The 22,541-nt window shown below is 43.4% G+C and overlaps 1 protein-coding gene across 3 annotated transcripts in view; it reads left to right on the forward strand.

The window, feature by feature from the left end:
* The first annotated feature begins 1,493 nt into the window (after positions 1-1,493).
* Positions 1,494-22,541, forward strand: part of LOC139684328 (transducin-like enhancer protein 4) — a 98,276-nt gene continuing 77,228 nt past the window's right edge. For all 3 annotated transcript variants that reach the window (XM_071580139.1, XM_071580140.1, XM_071580141.1), the window contains exons 1-4: positions 1,494-2,428; positions 2,837-2,934; positions 4,067-4,130; positions 5,466-5,510. In XM_071580139.1, coding sequence (XP_071436240.1) covers positions 2,384-2,428; positions 2,837-2,934; positions 4,067-4,130; positions 5,466-5,510 — 252 coding nt within the window. In that variant the 5' untranslated portion in view covers positions 1,494-2,383. The remainder of the gene's footprint in view (positions 2,429-2,836; positions 2,935-4,066; positions 4,131-5,465; positions 5,511-22,541) is intronic.

The raw sequence follows: 22,541 nt of genomic DNA on the forward strand, positions 1-22,541 counted from the left end.
AATCTAAGCACGACAGGCAGAGAGGAGAAAAAAGCCCCAGTCTGAGCCTATAACCTCACGTATGCCTCACTGCAGTGCACTGTCTGCAGTGGGGCTCGGCAGAAAAATTGTTTTGCGGTCTTTTTAGCCCACAACACTACTACGTGCAGAATCGGACTTTTCCCGGCTATTTTTTTGGGCAGTGTGTGTGTAAGTGTGACAAATCAGGTGTTCACGCCCCAGCATGCCAGTGCCAGGCCTGCAGAAAGCACCCAGGCCTAGGAAGGCGCTGTCCGAAGCTGCTCCCCAGCCTGCGGAACACGGCAGCCGCGTCGGTGCAGCCTTAGATGCGGAAAAACGACGCTGGAGTCCTCTGTACTTCCCCTGCACAGCTGATTTCCAGGTCTGTGTACTGCACGTTCCGAGGTGTGCAGCAAAGGGCCCAGTCGCCCTCTGAAAACCGGGACAGAACGCCCCGTCCAACACAGAAGTGTAGCCACAATGGCGCATTTAAAGGGCAAATCCTCAAGCCTTAACTCTCCCAAGTGTCGAACACCCGGTTCCTGTGACCGCTTCCTCAAGTAAAGCCTGCAGGGAAAAAAAAACAACCAAAACCAACCAACCAAGAAACCAAAAACCGAAACTTAAAACACGTCCCATTCGGTGACCGTAGCACGGCACCGTGCACGGTAGGAGCAGCGGACCTGCCGGGGCTGCGCTGCGGGGACCGCTTCGGTTCCCCGGGAAGGAAGCCCGGCCCAGTCCGGGCAGGCCGCGGGGCGAAGGCAGGACGGCCGTGCCCGGGGCCTCCGTGGGCAGCTCCATCGCCGTGTCTGTCGCCAGCCCCCGTGCCCGCCCAGAGCCCGCGGGCGCAGCGACAGCTCCTGAGCTCTAACGAGGCGCTGCCCCCAATTAGCGCCTGTAGCCGGCGGCGCGGGCGGCCCGCGGGCGGGGCGCGGGGCGGAGCCTCCGCCACCGCCCTGTCCCACCGCGCCACCGCCCCACGCGGAGGAGGAGGTGGCGGGAGCGGCGGCGGCGACAGCCGACACCGGCCCCACGTTACTTTGATTGACGGCAGAACAAATGTTTCCTCTGTTCGAACGCCGGCGCCGCAGAACGGCGGGGACTGCGGGCCCCGCCTCGGGCGCCGGGCCAACGGGGGCGGGGAGGCCAAGGAGGGCCGCCTGATTGGCTGAGAGCGCGCGAGGCGTCAGGGCCCCACGTGGGGGCGAGACGAGGGCCGCCCCCCAGCCGGGCCCGCGCGCCCATTGGTCAGCGGGCAGCGCGGGGCGGCAGTGCGGAGCGGCGCTGCGCTCAACCCCACGCCCATTGGCCGGCGGCCACGGCCTGCGTGGGCGGGCCGCGCTGGGGGCGGCAGACGGCGCCGCGCTGCCTGACGGGAGCAGTAGTTCTCGGCGCACAACCGTGCGGGCACATGGCGTGTCGGGAGGACTGCGACTCCCAGGGCGCCTCGCGGCGGCGGCTTTCCGGCTGCTGTGAATATGTATCAGAATGTTAATGACGAGCCGCTGCTAAATTTGGTCAAAGGAGTCACCTCGGCAGAGCGTGAGGTGGGAGCGGCGAGGAGCGGTGGCCTGGGCTGGGTCGGGCTGGGCAGGACAGGGCTGGGCAGGGCCCGAACGCGGCGCGCCGACGAACCGAGCACGGGGCTCTGCTCCGCCCGTCGCTGCAGCCTCTGCCACTTCCCGGAGTTTCGAAAGGCGAGGAGGGAAAAAAGAGGGAAAAAAAAGACATAAATAAAGCTGCCCGGACCGTACCGTATTTTTCATCCTTCTCTCTTTTTTTTTTTTTTTTAATTAAAAAAGAATCAACAAGCCGGCCCAGTAGCGCTGGCGGGGGAGATGCGGTCCGGGCGGTAGTGGCGAGGACCGGCCCGCCGCACGGAAGGGCACCGCGCACCGCTCGCATCCCACCGCGGCGGCGGAGCAGCCGCCGGCCCGCCACAGCCGCCGGCCCCGCCGGGGCGCCGCGCCCCGCTCCGCCCGGCGCCGGGAGAGCCGCCGGCAGCAGCAGTAAAAGTTTTCAGGAGGGGAGGAAAACTGCCGACGGGGGGGATCTCCGGCGGAACGCGCGCCGGCGTTGGCGGAGGGGCTTTCCCCGCCCTCCTCCACCTCACCCTCCGCCGCACGGGGCTCGGAGCCCGCGGAGCGGCGGCGGCGCTCGGGAGAACCGGCCGGCGCCGCCCGCTGACCGCCCCCGGGGGATGTGGCAGCGGCCCTCGAGCGTCGCGGACGCCGTCGCCGCCGCGCCTCGCTGCTGCCGGCGGTGCCCCGCCAGCCCCGGGGCGGCGGGGCCGGGGCGTCCCTGCCCGCCGTCTCCGCCGCCGCGACTGCAGCTTTGATCCCCGCCGCTCCGGCCGCCAGCGCCCCCCGAAGCGGTGTGGATGATCCGCGACCTGAGCAAGATGTATCCGCAGACCCGGCACCCGGTGAGTGGCGGCTGCGCCGGCCTCGCTCCGGCGCGGGCACCGCGGAGTTGTAGCCATTTTCTTATTGTTGTCCGCCGCGCCGCCGCCGCCGCCCCGGGCCGGGGTTGGCTCGTTCGAGTGGCCCTCGCCCGGTGCGCGGCGGTGCCGGCGCCAGCCCCTCGTCCCGCGGCTGCGGCCGATGCGGGAGGTCCGAGCGGGTGGCGCCTCCTCCCGCGGCGGTCCCGCACCAGCGGCGGCCCCGTCGGGGCAGCATCGCGGGGCGCTTGGGGCATCGCGCCGACGCCCGCGGGGCTGTGCCTCGGCGGAGCCCGGGTGTGAGGCCCTCGGCGGGTGGCGGCGGCGGGCGGGAGGTGGCGTCCGGGCGAGAGGGGCTGATTAAAAGACCTGCTGTTGCTTGCTTGCTTGCAGGCTCCTCACCAGCCAGCGCAGCCCTTTAAATTCACCATTTCAGAGTCCTGCGATCGGATTAAGGAGGAGTTTCAGTTTTTGCAGGCTCAATACCACAGGTAACGCTGCCGACTTTCCCCGAGCCCCACGCGGTCTCTCCCTTCGCCGCTCTCAGCGCTGCTGCCCGGCGGGGCTGGGGCGCCGGACGCCTTGGCGGACCCCGAAGCGGGGCGGACCCTTCCCAGCGCGGTGCTCCTCCGGCGGCCCCGCCGCATCCCGCCGCCACTCGGGGCGAGAGGCTCCCGTGAGCCCCGAGCTGAGCGGTGCGAGGAGATTTTCTTGTTTGCCCCGCGCTCCGTTTTGTGGTTGTTCTTCTCCCCCACCCCCCCTCCATTTTTTCTTTGGTAGTTTTGTTTTGTTTTTTGTTTGTTTATGTTTTGTTTTGTTCACTTTTGCGTGCGGGGGCTGAGTGGGTGTTGAGAGAATATGTGGTTGGCTGGCCCCATTCTCTGCTTTTCTTCGAAATGCCGCTCAGGGACACGCATCTTGTCTTGGCTCGGCCCCCTCGCGCCTTCCATTGACATGTCAAGTGCTGATAACCTGGAAGTGGGCCGGCGAGTTATTTCATTATCTGTAGGTGGAACAGCTCTTCGTCCTCAAAGTGACAAGAGACTTTTGGCAGAATTACTTAGCGGGCTTCTGAAAACAAACAGTAGAGGTGTTAATGTTTACCACGGTATTCTAAATTATCTGCAGTATTTTATTTGCATTTCTATCATCAGAATAGAAGTAAAATTAAAATCCACAACTTTTTGCTTCTTGGAGTGTTGATATACATTTGATTCGTGGATCCAGTGAAAGAAAGAGGTGTTTCCAAAACCTCTTTTAAATAAAAATTCCAAAACACAAATTATGTTTTTATTAGAAGCTTCTCAAGCTTGACTGTTAAAGATAGGAACCCCTGCTTGCTTCTTCTGTGAACTGGTGTCGATGTTCAGGTTTTTTATGTCAGAAAAATACTCTCCTGTGTATGCACACGCGTGTGTGCAGTTCTTCTAGGAGATGAGCATCTTGCACAGTGTCACTTGTAAAAGTGCAGACCCCTACCCTGATCTTTCAAGTAAGAACTGGAATACAGATTTATTATTGTTGGTGGAGAATAGTTAGAAAAGGGGAGTAGCCTGTGCTCTGGAGAATGTCAGTTTTGTATTATGAAGTGCCCATGCTTTTCCTTTTTTGTGTTTTGAACAGTTTAAAGCTAGAATGTGAAAAACTGGCCAGTGAGAAGACGGAGATGCAGCGACATTATGTCATGGTAAGGAAGCTGCATAACAAATTCAAAATGTCTATTAGCTTGGTATACTGAGACTGACATACATTTGGATTGCTGGAGGGGAACAGGAAGATTGAAGTAGCACTGCTGTTTCTGAGGTTGCATTTGTGCTTCCATTATCAATCCTTAGTTCTTGAGGTCTTTTAACTCATTTGCAGTGGTTAGTATGTGGATGAAACCAGCTTTTTAAGCAATTGAGGACATTTCTTCCAAATAAATGCTAGCAACTTACTTGTCAGCCTTTGAAGCCATGTACATCTTCCATAGTGCACACCTTCCGAGGATGATGTTTTCACTTTTGCTGACTTTTTCCAGTGTGAAATCTGTTCTTTCACAATGGTCATATCTCTGTGAAATGGTTCTGGTTATTTTTTTTCTGCGATGGGAGTAAAGCAAAATTGTATATGAATGCATGCAAATCTAAAGCCTGGTTCCTCGAACTGTTGGACTTAGGCAGCTGAATCATTGTTTCACTAAATGGAAAATGTCAGGGATCTCAGCTGTGAAAGGGATTTCTTCAGTGCTTGTGGTCTGCTTGGTTAAATAACGTGCATAGGAAGACATCTCTAAATACATAATTGTGTGATAGATCACAAGTCTAGAGGAGCTCTTACTGTCTCTGCTCTTGTTCATCTATGAAAGATTAGCTGTTTTCCATATGCACACGACAAGTAACACTCTTGTATTCACAAAAAGAGTAAATAAGCTTGAAAAAATCTTAACCAAGAGCACGAGCAAATGTTAAGGCTCGCAGTTGTCTTTTTAATGCCTGATGTGCCTAAGTCTTGGAGGTTGTTTGGTATTAACATTACACACTGACCAGAGTACTCAGGCACAACAGGACGTACTTAGATAGGTTTTTTAATCCTTTCAATTTAGTTGCAGGGGTTTTTTTGTGATTGTTTTTAATAAACAATACTGAATAATCAATCTGTTAGACACTGCTGATTTAGATGTTTATATACTTAAAGCATTTTCTGTGGGGTTTTTTGTATCTTTTGTATGTTCCGGGGAATAAAAATCTTGAGCATTTTCTGCTTCTAATGTTTGACTTTGTGATTACCTTTTGTGATTTTTTTTATGTCTGTTTTTGCCGTGTTTTGCGGCTGTTCTTTGTAATGTGACATGAAACACTGTAGGTTAAGGAAAAAAAGGTTACTCTGAAATGTGCTTTTTCTAATCCCTGGAATTCTTCAAGGCAAATCAATGTTTTTTAGGTCTGTATGTCTTTGGATAGATGATGTTTCAGTCAGGGTGAATTTCGGAATAGTTTTCACAATTGCAAAGTCTAATAGAGTAATTTTCTTTTTTTCTTAGTATTACGAGATGTCCTATGGGCTGAATATAGAGATGCATAAACAGGTAGGTAGATGATTTGTTCTGTTGTAAGAATGCTCTGTGTAATTTCTCCCATCAGTCTTAACACAGATGTGTATTCTGTGTGACTTGCTTTAATTGCATGCTTGAGTGCATCGAAATTTTTTTTGTTCTTCACCTGTCCCTGAGTCTTCCATCTCATGTGTGGTGTACAGACTTTGCATAGATCTTGACTGCCAGTTGTGTATTTTTTGTTTTTTTCCACATAATGATTTTTGTACATGCAGGTAACCCTATACTGTATGTGGAGTGTGTCTGTGTAGGGATGGGTTTGTGGGTTGTATCTTTGTTTCTGTCTGGCCTCAAACCTTTTGGGTTTACTTTTTGTGATGATAGCTATATCACAAATGTATACTAGGAAAAGGAATGCATGTGGGAGAAGCTTATTCTTTTTGGTTAACCTGGACTGACTTAAGCTGGAGCTACAAATGCAGTTGATGCACAGCCTTGTTCGTGTTTCCCTCAGGCTGCTTACTTGGACTTTTGTCCAAAACCAGTGTCTTAGAGTCTCAAACACAAAGGAGCAAATGAGCTTTCTGTGAGGATGTTAGCATAGAATTGTAGATTAGTTTGGTTTGGAGGGGACCATAAATATATTGTAGTTCCACCCTGCCGTGCTATTGGTCACCTTCCACTAAACCAGGTTATTCAAAGCCCCATCCGGCCTGGTCTTAAACACTACCAGGGGTGAGACATCCTCAACCTCCCTGTATAACCTGTTCCAGTGCATCGCAACCCCCACAGTAAAGAATTTCTTCCTAGTATTTGAACAAAACCTACCCTCTTTCAATTTGAAGCCATTCTGCTTTGTCCTGTCTTGTCCTGCTCTTGTCAAAGGTCCTCTGCAGCTCTCTTGTAGGCCCCCTTTAGGTACTGGAAGGCTGCTGTTGGTTTTGTCTGTTGAACTGCAGCATTTAGGCCAAGATTAGCAAGAGATTAGTCTGCTGAAGCATGGTAGTGTAAATTAGAGTTTTTTATTCAATATTATGTGTTTTTTAACTTTCTCTAGAGGAGAATGAATTAAACATCTGACCTCTTTTCCACTAAGGAAACTTTTTATATAGTAGTTAATACTGACAACTCATTTTAGCAAACAGTTGAGCATCTTGTCAGGGTTTGCTGGGGAGTGTAGACTGCAGAAAAAAATAAATGGACGGTAGAAGAAAGAACACCTGAAAATTGTTTTGTATGCATTTCTGTTCAAAGTTAGGGATTTGGAACTTCTTTGAGTTGCGAAAATAGGATTTCTTTATCTTGCTGAGAGCAGACATAGAAGTCAAAAGTTTTCTCATGTTATTTATTATATTTTGTATTCTGTTAGAATCCCAATACCACAGAAATTATTAGGGTCGTTTATGCTAGGTGACATACAAATATGAAGATTGTGGGATTTCGTGCCTCAAAGCCTTTTGCATTTGCAGCTCCAAACTTACGGGGCCTTGTACATACAACTTACTTTACAGACATATGTGCAGATCTTTTGTATCCCCCTACGGATCCCTCTCACAGGTACTATAAAGACTCAGCAAATGCGTTTAACAAATGCTTAACAGGAAAAAGCTGTGATTGCAGCTGATCAGATTTTATGTGTCTGGTGACTCTGGACCTGACTCATGTCATGAATAGAGGTGGAAAGGCTGGTCACTGACTCTCAGAGGTAACGGGTGTGCTCTTGGAAGAATATCCAGATTGTTTCAGATCCCGTTAGAAGAAACCCCCAAACCAGACCAAACAAATGCTTATTCAGTAAAGTTTAGATATGGAAACAATTCATAAAGACCAGAGTCTTTACAGGCCACCTACACAGCAAATTCTTACAGGCATTTGAAAGCGAGCATTGCAGTCAAACTTGTTTATATTTCTAGATACTCTGTTTTTACAGTGATTAGTTCTGTGTAGACTTACACTGTCTGCACAAAATTCTTTGTAACAAAATCAGCTTTCAAGGGAAAAGTGTAATGAATTTGTATTAAGTGAGGGAGAAAACTCACAGCAAAAGCTCTTTTAATTTTTAATTTCTAAATGCTTTATTTAAGACATTTTTTATAGTTATGCTGATGGACTAGTCAGTGATGCTATGCAGAAATTAAATACTTAGTGACAACTAAGTGTGGGGATTACAAGGAACTGGATTTTAATTAAACACCTTTTTCCATCACCATTCAGTCAACTCAAATTAGTAGTTTTAAGTATTGTACTCTCAGGCAAAACACTGAAATATTTTGTCAGATGTGGATTCAGATTAGTTGCAGCTAGGAAAATTGCTCTCATTCCTAAATCTGATACCAATTTCCTGTCTTTCATGTTTCCTATTGCCACAGCATTGTGTTTTTCCTTTCTCATCTTGGCAACTGCGAAATATTTCCCATCTTGCTTTATGATCACAGCATTAGGGTTCAATTTCGTATTTGTATAGATAGCATTGATTGCTTCATTTAATGTGTGCACAGCTTTTTTAGTCTACCCTTTTCCTCCTCTCCTATCTTAGCATTTTACTAGGCTGAAATTGAGTGGTTCACCTTTTTTTTTCCCCCCTTCTCCCCTTCCCCCCTGCCAGCTTTCTAAATTCAATCATACAAAAAATCCTGAGGGCAGTTTATCACATTATGAAATACAGACAGCCCTGCAAACCACCTACTTATTATATTTTCTTTCTTTTTTTTCAGTTTAGCACAGAGGCATATCTGTCTTTATTTGTTTTTCTGGGCAGACAGCCTTGGTTCCTCTCAGGTTCTTTTCCAGATGTACTCGCTTGATGCCCTTGTAATGGAAAGCAGGCAATAATGCAGTGAAGTTGCCCTTCGGCGTAATTGGGCCTAGTTCTCAAGATCAGGTTAGGCTTATTCACTTATTAGATTTGCGTCTCAAAGGGTTCAAGAGCAGGGCTCCCTGGAGTCCTTGGAAGTACCCTAGTAATTGGTGGCCCTGATACTTGAAACCTTTGTGTATTTTTCTGTTAAAGCTTCTGTTCTTTTTGGCTGCTCCCAGCCACAGAGTATTTATTTTTAGAGAAATTTTTCACTGGAACAGAAAATGATGTGTGATGGAGTCATGACTCTGTGACTTGGCAAATTGATAAAAGGATAAACGTGCAGAAGGCAGTGGTAGTGAGTGTGCCTGCGCGTCTGGGGGCAGAGAGGGGGAAAGAGCATCTCTTTTCCCACCCCTTCTGTGATGCTCATCATCAGTTATTCTGTGTTGATTTTGATAGAAGACTATTAAAGTGAAACCTATGGGGAATTTGTCATTCTGAAAGGAAAGCTAATGTAATTAGTACCAATTAAAGTACATTTAGTAAATTGGATTTAATCTTAATTAAGCCTGCATAATGTTGCCAATTTTTAACAATTATGTTTGAGAACATAATTAATTTAAATTTTGGTAACTGAGTAAATAGCATTAGACTGGTAGAATTAGTCATTTGTATTTTTTTAAAGACAAGTGTAGGGTAAGTTGTCACATACGATATTACAGCCTAACATGCTAAGCTGATTTTTGATACTCTGTATTAGAATAGATGGAACTTCAAAATAGACAAATTCCAGAAAAAAAAGGTGTCCAGTGAGGGATTTTGGGTTGCAGTATGAGGAGGTATGTCCCTACAATTTGAAATTTCAGTATTAGCATACTGTTTGAGCATGGCCCATGTCTTACGAAGTTGCATTTTTTAGCATTTGGTTTTAAGAGGCTCAGCCAACACTTTATGAATGAAGAATTGACGTGCTGCTCTGTGTTTCTAATATACTGTTGGTACTTGGTGTTGGTCATTTACTTTAATTTCTGAAATTAGACTTTTAATGTTACTGTAAACTGTTTATTTAAATTGCTGTAATCAAATATGCTTGCTGAAGGTTTTAATTCAGTGTTGTAATTATTGCTTAAAATAAGTGTCCGTAGTTGGCTACAGACAACACATATTTGTGAATGGGACTAATGGAAAGCATAAATAAGATCCAGCATTCACGTTTTATTGTGGGTTTTGCAGATGTCAATGCATAAATTCTTATTCAGGCTTTCTGGCTAGACCTTCATCTTTGAGCTAATTCAGAAGCTAGAATGTTGGATTTCAGCATTTTTTGAAAGAAAATTCAAGTCTTTTAAGAAGCTAGGTATTAAAAAATAAATGAAATGACTTTTTAAGATCACAGAAAAAAAAATCAGTCCAATCCATGTAAATTTTATTACAAGACTTGGGCAGCAACCATTTGAGTGCTGCTAAAATATTAATTGGGTAGAAATGAAAGGGCTCTGCTAGCTGATAGGATATCATAATCATAGTTGAAGTAGTCGATGGTAAATGATGATAAATGGCATTAGGAACCTTTTAGCAAACTGTAATAACTACGAGGAGGGGAAGAGGTATGGATTTGCATTATATCTGATACCCTCTAGTACCAAGTGGATTGCCAATACTGCTTGTTTAGCATTTTCTAAGGGCAATAGGATATTGATTTCTGTCTTACAAGGAATAGCTCTATTTTCACCATTGAAAAGTATTGCAGGTTGTTAAGAAGAAATTGACTTGAAGAGGCCTGACTGCTGCCCATCATGGAGCAAATAAAGCAAAACTGCCGAAGCATGGTGGAGCAGTGAGATGGGGCCCTCAGCAATTTGTTGCTATTAATTTACCATGCTCGACAGCAAATCAATCGGCATCTACTTCATCTACTGGAGAAAATGCTGTCCAGGGCAGATAAAAGGCCCTGCGTGGTACAGGGAATAGACTGGATTGGCCAAATGGAGGCTGCAGTTAATGTGTAAATAAGTGAAATCAAGGCCACTGTTGCCGAGAAAGCTGTTTTTAATTAGGTTGGGGCTTTATAGTGAGCTATTTAAGAAAGTACTATGGAGAGTAAAGGGAGATTTATTGCTGACTGAGTTAATATACGGGCTGTATGACATCCCAGCCTTTAGTCTGCTTGCTTCTTAAGCCTTAGTAAATTATTTTGGTAAGGGGGTAAAGATGGGAATCAGGTTGTTTAATTTAGGGCAGAATTTTGACCATTTCTCATCCTCATAGCAATAAAACATGTATTGCAGCGAAGTGGTTTTATGCACGCAGCAGAAGAACACACCCTTCTTTTTCCTCTATTCTCTGGCAAAGTGTGGGCTTGGCATCATTGTGTATGGATGCATGTGTGGACATTTTCTTTAACACATTCAGAAGTTGAGTATATATGGTCTTAGATTTGAAAAATAGCTGGGGAGCCAACTAAAATTACACTGGCTGAGTTTGTTCTCCATTGTAAACAGCAGGAAAGGTTTAACAGAGATATAGGCAGTGCGTAGTCAGAACTGAACTGGAAAACTTCAAAATGAGAGAGATTAGAAGTGAAATTCTGAAGGCTGCAGCTCACATAGGACTGTTAAGGAGGAAGAGAAAAACAAGTGGCTTTTCGATTAAAATCGCAAAATGTAAAAAATAGGCTGTCAAATCAGTTTGACAACTGAGGCTTGTTTGTCCCAGTTTTAGGTTATTTAGCCTCTGAAGCCAGCAGAAAAGCTTAGAAGCTTATGAAAAGCTAGAAAATGTATTATTCTGGAGTTAAACCAGAAACCTTTTACCTGTTAATAACTGCTAAGTTCTGAAACCAGATGATATGCTTCCTTTACCTCAGACCTGTTAGGCAGCCTTAGTGCGTAACGCAGCTGGTAATTACTGGGAAGTTTGTTGTTGCCACTATTCCATGAGTTACTACTGGAATAACCTTTACTCTTGCAACTGCAGAATAGCATACAGGATGACAAGAACTTCCGTATTACCAGATCTTGCCATTCATCAACAAAGGAAAGTGTCTTTTTCTCTCACTTGTTTAGGCAATTCAGACAGATGCTTAAGACACAGGAAGTAGCACAAAACATGCTGAGCAAATGTTTAAATTAAGACATATGCTCTGTTTTTTTACTGGAAAAAGGCTGTGCTCTACAGTGCTTAAACATAAAAGCATTTTTGTGTCTTTGAAAGATGATAATTGCCATGATGTTGCCTCACTGACTGTATTGGTTTATAAGCCCACTGGTATTTACAGAGGGGGCCAGTGGTGACCCCGTGGTTATAGTTACCTAACAATTTCCCTGATAAAAAATCCTTTGCAATTTTTTTCTTAATTTTTTTTTTTAATGAAAGAAATGTGCAGTAAGGGAGAGTGTTGCCCTGTGTGCCTTTTGGGCAACTGGGGGAGAGGGAGGGAAAAGCGAAAGATGATGTGTACCTTGGCAGTGAGAAGCTCCTCTCCTGCCTTGCACCACTGCTTGCTCTTTGGATTGTCCAGGATGGCTGGAAATAAGACTTGGGCATAAGGCTGCTGCTGAATAGTCAGGACATATACCCACCAAGAGAGGAAAGCTGTGTCACCATTTTGTATATAGCTTTTGCACCATTTTATGTGGTGAGATTTACCTTTCTTTTAGGGGCCAAAAAGAAGTGCTGACATAATTCATCACTGGAAAAAAGCCCCCATTAATTAGCAGATAGGTTTCCAAGTGGAGTATTGCTATGCAGGCAGTTAAATGCCTCCCTGACATCTGATCCTGTCAGATCTCAGAAGCTGAGCAGGGTCAGCCCGGGATTAGTACTTGGATGGGAGACCTCCTGGGAAATGCCGGGTGCTGTAGGTTCTGGTCCTGAGGACTTCACTGTCACCATCCAAGCTCGCTCGGCCGTGGCAGATGAACCTCAGGACTTAAACGGTGGGGCCAGTTCTGCGCACGCTGAGCCTCACCTAAAATCCACCGCGCAGACTGGAAAGGCACACCCACGTGGGGACAGCCCTTCCCAAACCTTCGTTCGAAGCCGAGCCCCACACACACACACACACACACTTTGCTATGCAGGGATGCCCAAGGTTTGTAGCATTTTTGTAAATGTGATCCTGCCCCATTGTGTATGTGCATCGTGGTGCAGGTTTTAGTTATACACTTGCTGGTCATATTGCCAGCTTTCCTAGAAGACCTCCTGCAGTGCACAAAATAAACACGAGGAAAGTAGAATTAAAACTGCAGACAGGATTGTAAAGCTGGCTTGAAAGTGTTTGGGTTCTTGTCTCAGCAACTGAAATAACTTTAAACATAAGGATTCAGGCAAGTAAAATAATTGCCATTGTAAGCTCCTTAAGATTCCGATTTTGATTGATTTTACAAAAAGTGCAAGGAGTGCTCACACATGTCAGTTAGAGTGAGTACTACAGGCTTGGTCCATTAAAGCTTGTAAAAGGATTTTAACATCAAATGTGGAAAATTCAGAGTTATCAATTTGGTCTTTTTATTTTCTTTAATGAAATATTGTGATTTACTATTTGTGAATGTAATACAGAACTGAATTTGTCACAAATGTGGGTCAGTTTGTGAACAGTGCTATTACAGTTGTTAAAAAGTCACTTCTATGGTCTGCACATTGACTACCGCCTGCCACTGACTTTCAGAAAACCTGTTTAGCTACAAGGCACAATGGGAGCAGAACAAAGATGATAATGTGAAACACAGGATGCACTAACTTGCATTAACTAATGGATGACAGAATACATCTTGAAGATGAACCTATCTACACTCAAGAAATGCTATTCTGTGCAAGAAATTGAATGAGTTAAAAATTAATCTTTATTTTAAAATGCAAAAATATAAAGTGTTTTTAAGAATACATATTTGTCTATTTACCTTTATTATTACAGATTTTGTCTTGGTTCAACATGGTATTTTTTGTTCCACTGGTATCTGGTGGAGGATGTTCCTGCCCATGGCAGGGGGAGTGGAACTAGATGAACTTTAATGTCTCTTTCAATCCAAATTATGCTGTGATTGTACCTTGAACTACTTCTTGTCTAATTTTTTCCGTTGATACTGTCTTAGTGGTGGCACAAACTCTAGTTTCTAGCAGAAAGCATTTTGGCACAGTCAGAAGCAGATGTCTTTAACTTTTTTTTTAAATAGTAGTTTTTAAATATTACTGAAATACGTCACAAATAGTAAACAGGACTGTAAATAGTGATTGCCTGTATGCGTAGGATTTAGACATAAGAAATCATCTTTCTTAGCCCAGGACAGGTACATAATGCTCTGGTATTGAACACTGTAGTGTTATGGCTGACACGCTTAAATGTGCAAATGTCAGGCAAGTCAAAGTTATAGTCCCCACAGTAAACCTGAATTGGTCTCTTTATGGTTATGTAGTTGTGTGGTATGCTGTATTGCCAACTCCAAATGTTAAATCATGCCAGTCACTGAATATCATGAGACTGACTGAAAATTAATCATGAGATACACATAATAAATTTGAGGCTCTTTTTACTTTCCTTCTAATTTTAAGCTGTCAAACTGTGCTTGGCTCATGCTTCTTACTTTTTCCCGAGTGCTCTTCCATAATTGTTTTTTTGCAAATAAGGAGTAAAACATTCAGGATAAAGTCAATGGAGATAAGTATGAGATACAGCTGACAACTTCTGTCATAATTTCCTGCTCTCAGAAAATGTGTGATGTGTACTCTGCTAAGAAAAAGTAATACCAAACTATAAAACTATATGCATTGTCTTTCTGAAATGGTTTTTTAAGTTTTTGTGTACTACATATCATAAGATGGAACAGATATGATGATGGCCATTCTTTTTTTGTGTTAGAAGGAAAGGAAACACAAGGCATAGATTTGAGTGGAGGTCTTCTAACTTGACCTCTCATTTTTGGTCTACTTAAATGGTTTCTTTGCAGAGTCTTGCACTCCCAGAGGTTTTGGACATTTGCTGGATGAGATTCAAATTCTTCAAAGGAGAAAAAACTTCTGTTATGTTTGGAATGTGAAACAGAGGCAATGAGAACCTGTGCTTTTCTTTTTTTTCTTCTGCTTAAAAAGCCTTAGCAAAATGTCTCAGTTGAGCAGAAATAAAAATTTGTCCCCTTCATCTGTAAAGAATTTGCATTGCAGTAGGTCCTGCTACTAGATTTTGTTTGGCATGTGTGACGTACTGTGCACATGTTGTATATGGTTACTGAGAATATTTAATTCTTTAAAAAGCTGGTTTTTTCTCCATCTTAAATAAACTTCTCTTACAGTGTTCTGACTGCTTAAGTGCATGGCTTCTTTTAGTGTCTTGACTGTTAGGAGGTTTTGCAATCGTGAAAAAAAACCTCCAACCCTATTCTGGGTTACCCCAGAAAGAAGTGATTGCCCTGGGACTGAGTAGTTGGTGCTGGAGTAGCACTGTGTAGAAGGTATGATGAAGCTGCTACTAAGACGTCACCTGGTTTTCAGTTACAGGTGTAGCCAGCGATGCAGATGTACTATGTCAGAAGAGTACCTCCTAGAGCAAAGGGGGTCCTATCCCCTTATGTTTTCTGACTTTGAACCCAAAATCAAACAAATCAAAACACAGCAAGGCCAATACATGCTTCTCTGCAAATAATAAATACTGTGGCACATGTGGGCAGTGACAGCAAATGTATTTGAAATATAACAATGGCAATTCTAAACCCGGGAACAACAGCAGAAAGGTCTATTGTCTGTTGTGTTCTCAAGGCAGTGGGCTTCCTCAGAACTCAGGTGTGCCCAGGGGTTGCAATGACAGGCTCAGCAGGGAATGAAGGAGGAGCAGGTAACCTGAAGCCTACTGAGCTGGCACAGTGATACGATCCTTGCAGCAGCTGGGAGAAGGCTTGCATGATGGTGTACAGACCTCAGTGTTTAGAGAATTGAGGTTGCAGGATGCTATTGACAGTTGCTCTATGGCAGAAGCTGTCATTTACCTCATTAACAACATTATTTAAAATTAATCATAAGACAAACTGGAATGAGTTTTTAGTGAGAAATTGAGGAGGGAGAAGGCATTTTGATCATGCTTTTTTGTTCTCAAATCTTACTGCTTCTTGGCAGGAAAGGTGGATCTTCATTATTGCTTTTTCTTTATAATACAGGTATGTAATGGGGCCTCCAGGTTGAAATGTTTGGATATCTGGTTAAGCTGTCTTTCTCAGTAACTTATATGTGCTGGTAAACTGATTTCTCCTATTTGTCATTTGATTTGAATTTTACTTTTTAAGACCAGGGGAAATGGTGCAATTAGTGAGCAAAGTTTTTGTCTTGGACAGCCACTTTTCCACATTTCTCTGCTTTCACAGAGATGAATAAGAGGTTTTCAGCCATGCCTAATATCTGAAATTATTCTTGGCTTTTTTTTGAAAACACAGTCCTGTTTTTCTATTAGGTTTTCCTATTAACAAGTCAGGGGAGATGAAATAACTGTAGGGCAGCCTAGCTCAAGCTTGGGAAAGGGGCACTCTTGTTAAGTGACCATGCTTGTCCGTGTGTTTTCATGACATCTGCTTCACTGAGGGCTGTGCAGGACTAGGTTTCTGTCAGAAGCTCTGGTGGTGTCTCTGACAGCTGAGCTGACTGTCCGCCTTGGGGGATCCTGTGTTGGGTTTGAGGTAGACAAGCCACCATTTAGCTGCTTGAGAGCCAAATAGCCAGTGGCAGCATGAACTCTATTGTGGGCATTTGAGTTCCAGCAGCTGAGCCAAGCTGTTTCGTGGTTTTGGCTTTAGGAGAGATATGGGTCTCCACTGGATTTTTATGGTAGCTGCCAGAGGAAGCCACCTTTCTATGGTGGCTGCAGGAGGAAAAAGTTTAGTACTCATATTTCATGAAGCACTGTGGATCTGCAGAGAAAAGTCAGTGTACTGTCTGTTCTGGTTCCTGCTCTGGACACCTGCAGATGCTTACCCAGTGGCTTGACTGCCTTGGATCCAGGGAAGAGACCATTTTTAATCTAGGGGATGTGACATTATCAGTTGGGGTTTCTCTGGCTGTTAGTTCATGAGCTCTGCAGCACTTTGCAAGACATTCCTTGTAACATTTCTGTGCCTCTGTCTCCTCCTCTGAAATGGTGGTGATATGTACATGATGGGGAGTGATCTAAGTCTGTTAACATCCATTATTACGTAATAGGTTCTAGAGAATCACATAATATTGAATGAACGTGTATTTGCTGTGGAAGGAAGAGGGCTCTTTCCAAACTCATGTCTGCTGTATAGCAAGGTCCAGAACTGCCTTAACAGCTATGAGCTTTCCTTTGTTCTTATGCCCCAGAGGTTACCAGAAGATAGAACACCACAGATGCTTCAGTTATCCTCCTGTCTGCAACTCTGTTAGTTATATTTGGAGATAGAGGTTAGAAATAGGGCAGTCTGGTCAAATGTAATAACATTTGGAGAAGAAAAACAAAGATAACAAGGCCAAAGCTGGTTGAAACACTAGATTTTTGGCTTGGGGGAGAAGACAAAGAACAAGAAATGTTTGGAGGAAGCTCTTTAATTGGTTTTCTTCTCATGTCTGCCATTTCCCTGTGCTACTATTCACTTTATATGACAACATCCACTTTCTCAGTGCCCCCCTTTGAAAGATGGCACTGTGCTGATGTGTAAAAGAGAGTGAACTACAGCACCAGTGCCATCAGCTTTCTGTAGTTTTATAAAGCATTTGGCAAGATACAAAGTAGGTGCTTCTTCTTAAAATAGGCATCTGCTGAGGATGAAAATCGTTCTTGTTCTTAGGCTTGATCATGTAGATAGAGATGTAAAAAGCAACAGCACCACAAGGTTGTATAAGAAGAGTGCCTTTGTGAGCATACATGCGGTTGCTTTTTTTTTTCTGAGGTTGTAGGTTTCTGTTTGAAGATGAATTTTCGAGCATGTGTACGAAATGTTAACATTAGCAGCCTTGCTATTATACACTTAACCTACCTCTGTGGAAAGATGTAAGACTTTTCTTTGCAGATACAAGCATCCAACTTCTTTGCATATGCAACATTATTTTTCAGGCATACCTTCAGTTAAATGGACATACAGACCTTGTGAATGTAGGAAATCAGGATGTTTTGTCCTGTATTTTGTGGCTTTTAACTCTCTTTTCTGCTTGGTACTCATATGAGTATTTCCTCTAAAGCACTGATTTTTATATGCCTTAGTTTAGATGAGAAGAACCCTGGGATGATCTCAGTCTACACATTTTCAACGAAAAATGCAGTTGTAATTATGCACTGCATTAAGGGTCACGAGGTTTTTGTTTTTTTTTTTTTAAGCCTGTGATGGAACCTGGAGAGGCTGAAAATCTGTAGACATGGGAAATGCATGTCTGTATTAGAATCATGGAATCACAGAAGCAATTGAATAATCTGAAACAATACAGAAAGCTCTTAGGTGTATGAGATGCAGCTGATAGGATCTGGGACTTGGGGGGAATCAAAGTGCAAGTTTCCTGTCCAAGCTGTCAAGGTGTCCTGTGAGACCTTGGACAAACCACTTGGCTCCTCTCTGGAACAAGATGGGAGCAATGCTGTGGACACTTTTGTACCACTGGAGTGCAGGGTCCGCTGAGTGAGGGCAGAGAAATGCTTTTGGTGTGGGTGGTCAGTTAAGAGATTCAGTACAGTGCCAAAGAAATCAGCACATATAGGAGGTAGCTCATACTAATATTGAGGTTGCAGGAATGTCTCTTACCTCTCACTGCTTGAAGGCTGAGCCACCAAAGTTAGTGCTGCCAGGGCATGCTGCTTTGGGTTGGTAGTTTCCGAACTACTTTTTGAAGAGTAGCACCTAAACTTTATTTCAAAGTATAAGCATAGTACTGATTTTTCTTAAACAGAAAATCTGGCAAAGGCAAAACGCTTGGTTCATCTGAGTTCAGCTATTTTTCTGTCTACTATGAAGACCGACATTTCTTCTCTCACAGAAAAATTACTTGGATACCCAGCAGAAAGCTGTCTGGTTTGCATGAGTTCCTTAATGTTTCAGTAGAGCTGAAAGAGGAGAGATGCATGTGTGCTGTCCCCCTGGAAAGACTGGCTAGCTGGACAAGTTGTACTGGATTCCTGTCACTGCCCCAAACCCATTTACATGGTTTAGCCTGCAGTGTTTTTTCAAGTATGGTGATTCCGAGCAAGAACTGGAAAAGAGACATTCCTTTTCCAGTGGAAGAATTGGGAGTATTTCCAGTGCTCACAGAAGCCTATTCAACAGGTAAAAAGAAGTAAAGAAAGAATTGACGTAATGCATATAGTGCTCTGATTAAACTCTTTAAGCTGCTACATGGAAGTCTATCTGTTCGCCACTCCTTTTTTTTTTTTTTTAATGTGCTGCTGCTGTATATTATGTGGGAATAATTCTGGCAGAGATTCTCAGCTCTCTAGGGAACATGGCTGGAGAAGCATTAAGTTATGGGAGTTTCAGGGAAAAGGTTTTTGCAGGGCTTAGTTATGAGCTGGATACCAAATAACTTGGTATTGTTGAGCCAAAGACTCAGCAGGGTGAGCAGGGAGGGGCTTTCAGTGCTGAAGATGGAAAATGCCAGTGCATTTCAGGTGACTTCACTACTGTGTAATCCCTGAGTGGGGTGACAAGGGGGTGAAGATTGAAGTTTGGGATTTTAATCCCTAAATTTTTGTGGTGGTGTGACTTGGTTTTTTTTAGGATGTAAAGATACATTTATGTTTCTTTAGATAAGGGTAGAAGCCCCCTGTTTGTGTAGGAATTCTCGAAAATCTTCTTGAGCATTTGTCTGTAGCTGACTTTTTGCAGAATTACATGTCTAGTCTGCTTAGGCATTTTTAAAATTCTATTACATACCTTCTGGAGACTTTACCTCTGGCTTCAGATCATTGTCTGGGAAGTGGAAGTAATACCATTTCCTGAAGCATAGCCCTTACCACAGAGACCCGTATATTGAGAAATGGGTGGTGGGACACTATTGCATGGACACTTAGAGGTGACTGGGTCTATCTCATAGGGCATTATACTTGGAGCTGAGTGCTCTTTCCCAAGACAATTTTGTCTTTCTTTTTGTTCCCATGTGAGTTCTGCTGTCTTCCATCCCAGCTGCAATTAAGGCTCTACTGATGTACCCTTCAGTAGTAATGCAGTCAGTGCTTTGATCTGTATTCAGGAAGTTTGCCTGTGGTAATCTATGGAATCAGCTTCTGTTCTCCATCTGGACAATGGGGGAATACTACTTTTTTCTTACCAGGGTGGAATTTTGGGGGAAAACTGAAACAAACTTTCTTGCCTTGTGGTCCTGTGTCCATCCCTGCCACTTGCATGCACAAACCTTTCCAGTGCATGTATACGTGCAGTGGTTGCAGCACAGTGGGATCTTGGTTCTCTGGTACAAGCAATTATATTGTAAAGTGATGGAAAATATGGGGTTTGATAAACTTCCTGCACCTAAGACAGGCTCTCAGTGTGGGCTCTCAAGTAACTAGTTTCCCAGTCTGTTTTTAGCCTCAGTTGTATTTCTACCTGCCCACTAGACAATGAATCTGTACAAGGCTGTTCCTTGATATATTTGTTACAGAGGCTGAAGGAAGGAAGGTGATGACAATGTGAAATGTCAAAAGATTAGGCAAACGAGCTTAATATTCAGCAGGGAGGATTACAGCTTTGGTTTAATCTCCACTCCTCAGTATATGGAATACCCCACACATGCAAGAAGCTGTAAATGTAATCTTGAGTATAAATGCAAGGTGGACTTTGGAAAAGAAGTACTAGTCAGAGGGCTGTTTTCAGCATAATAGAGGAGAAAAGTTTGATACCTGGTTCTCTCCCCTGAAACACTGCTGAGCTTTTCCACTTCGGTGAAGCAGTGGTATTTAGGTGATAAAGCAGGTCACTTCCTCTGTTGGAGTATCACTTTGCTCTTACCTATCATGATTACCCTTCCTCAGAGGGATGCCAGTTTTGGAGGCAGAACAGCTGTAAAATTAACAAGACTATAATATCTCTCACTGTATAGTCTAGCTATAGTCAGTAGAGCTGAAGAAAGCCTAATTTAAAGGCATATAGAATGAGCTGTACAGTGTTCTGCGGTGGATATTGAGAGTAATTTTGTATTGCTTTAGGCTGCATTGGCAGAAAATGGCATCTATTTTCAAGACTTTGTTTACAGGTACAGAGTTAAGATAAAGTGTTGTTTGGTGCATGTGGATGATATTCAAGAATATGACTGAAGTACTCACAGGTGTGCTTTAAACACCGTTGAACAGACTTGCTCAGGTCCTGATAAATGAAAAGTTGGCAAGGTTTTATTGTGCTGATTATTTCTCCAGCTACTTGGGCTATTCTGTAGCTAGTTTAAGGCAATTCTGATTCTGTGTCCATGAATGAAGTTGTACTTGTAATGGTAAACATACTTGGATGTCTTTTTAGTGATTTAAAAAATAAAAACATTTTCTCACTTATTCTTTCCCTTGCTTTCACCCACACATCATGATGTGTTACATAGTAAAAACTGTCCTATTTAATAAATAAATCAGTAATCTTGAACTGCTTTCTCTTTTATTGAAGGTTTTTTTTTCCTCCCTTGTCTTCACTGAAGCTCACACAAAGGAAACACAGTCTGAGCTATCCACTTGTCATCAAACCTGTTTCTTTTCTTACTCCTCCCAGCTTTTTCTGTTGCCTTTTTGCAAAACAAATAATGATGTTACACAAACAGGTTTGCAAACAGTCAGTAGATAATTCAGTGATTTTAAGGTTTCCTTTCTTGTATTCTGGCAAATTTCTAATGTAATTTCATAATAGCACAGCTAAGTCTCTAATTGTCATGGGAAGCTGCTGTTACAAAAAAGAAAAATTATCATAGTTTTTGCAAAACAGATTTTCAGAAACCAGAGCAGATCCAACCTCTGTGTATTTTTATCAGTAAAAATGTTAGGATTTGAATGAGTATTTTTCTTCTAAACGCTTGGCTGAAACCCTTCTGATTAAAAGAGTAGCAAAATTGCAGACCTAGCAATCTAAATATGAAATTAACAAGCCCACAGACTGTCTTTTGGTAAACTGTAGAATTACTCCATGGAAAAAAGCCAGAGATCTATGAAAAATCCACAGCAACGTAGACACAGAAGTGTGGTTTTGCTGTCTTTCATGATGGATGCTTTAACTGATGAATATGCATTGTTTTATGAGCGTGGTTTTTTTCCACCGTTTTGACCACAGCATTTAATTTCTGTCATTTGGCCACTACAAAGTTAGTACAACCACCACTAATTTACATTAGTTTTTGTTTATTTATTGGTTTGAATTCACTGTACAATTGGATATTGGTAATTTGATTTACCAGACCTAACAGGTGGCTCTGAAACTTTTAGCTAAACCAATCACAATACTAACCGAGAGGTGAAAAGTGTAGGATAGGGTTGATAGCAATACAACTTTGTTGCAGCACAGTGGAGGAAGTGAAACAGAATGCTTTGTCATGCCCAGAGAACTATCTCTAAGAAGATGAACAGCTTGCTGCATGTGGTCTCCTTACTTAACTATGCTGTTGTTTTCTGACTTAAAAGGAGTGTGCACAAGAAGTCTTACCTTGGGATTTTGTGTGTCCAGAACTGAAGTTTTCTGACTTCAAGTACCTGTTTTTAGGCCAATTTTAAAGTGCATTTGAAGCAACAGTGAAAGCCTTCCCTCTGTCTCAGGAACAAATACAGCATAATTGATGAGAGCGTAATCTGTATTTCTGTCCCAGACATCTTTATTGAAGACTGGTCATAGGTGCAAAATTGGGACAACTTCATGAAGGAATCTTGTTTGACTGATGCCTTTTCTCAAGGAGTAATGTGTTGATCTGTTTAATCTATTTGGAGAATGGATTATTTACCTCTTACATGTGCTTATATTTGATGTGCTTTCCATGTTCTAGATGTTTTTATTGAAGTTTGTAGGTATGATGAAAAGCAGGTTTAACATAACGCTGTGTCTTGAGTATTTGTCTGAAATTAGTGCAATTCGTAGTAGCTCTCCAAGTGTGATCTCACAGGAGTTACACACTAGAAAATGTTCCATGAAGTCTACATTTCCTAACCTGAGGGTTCTTGCTCAGTTTCTTCTATTCTGCTTTTTATGGCGTTTTCTTAAATTTTGTGTTTCTTTGAAGTTGTTTTACATTGAAATCCCTCTTGGATGAAGAGTATTTGAAAATTTCAATAATGCTGATGTACTTAAAGATAAATGCCATTTAGTGTTGCTTGACTCAGAGTCTGT

The sequence above is a fragment of the Pithys albifrons genome, chromosome Z (assembly GCF_047495875.1).
Source record: "Pithys albifrons albifrons isolate INPA30051 chromosome Z, PitAlb_v1, whole genome shotgun sequence".
In the NCBI taxonomy this organism is placed as follows: Eukaryota; Metazoa; Chordata; class Aves; order Passeriformes; family Thamnophilidae; genus Pithys; species Pithys albifrons.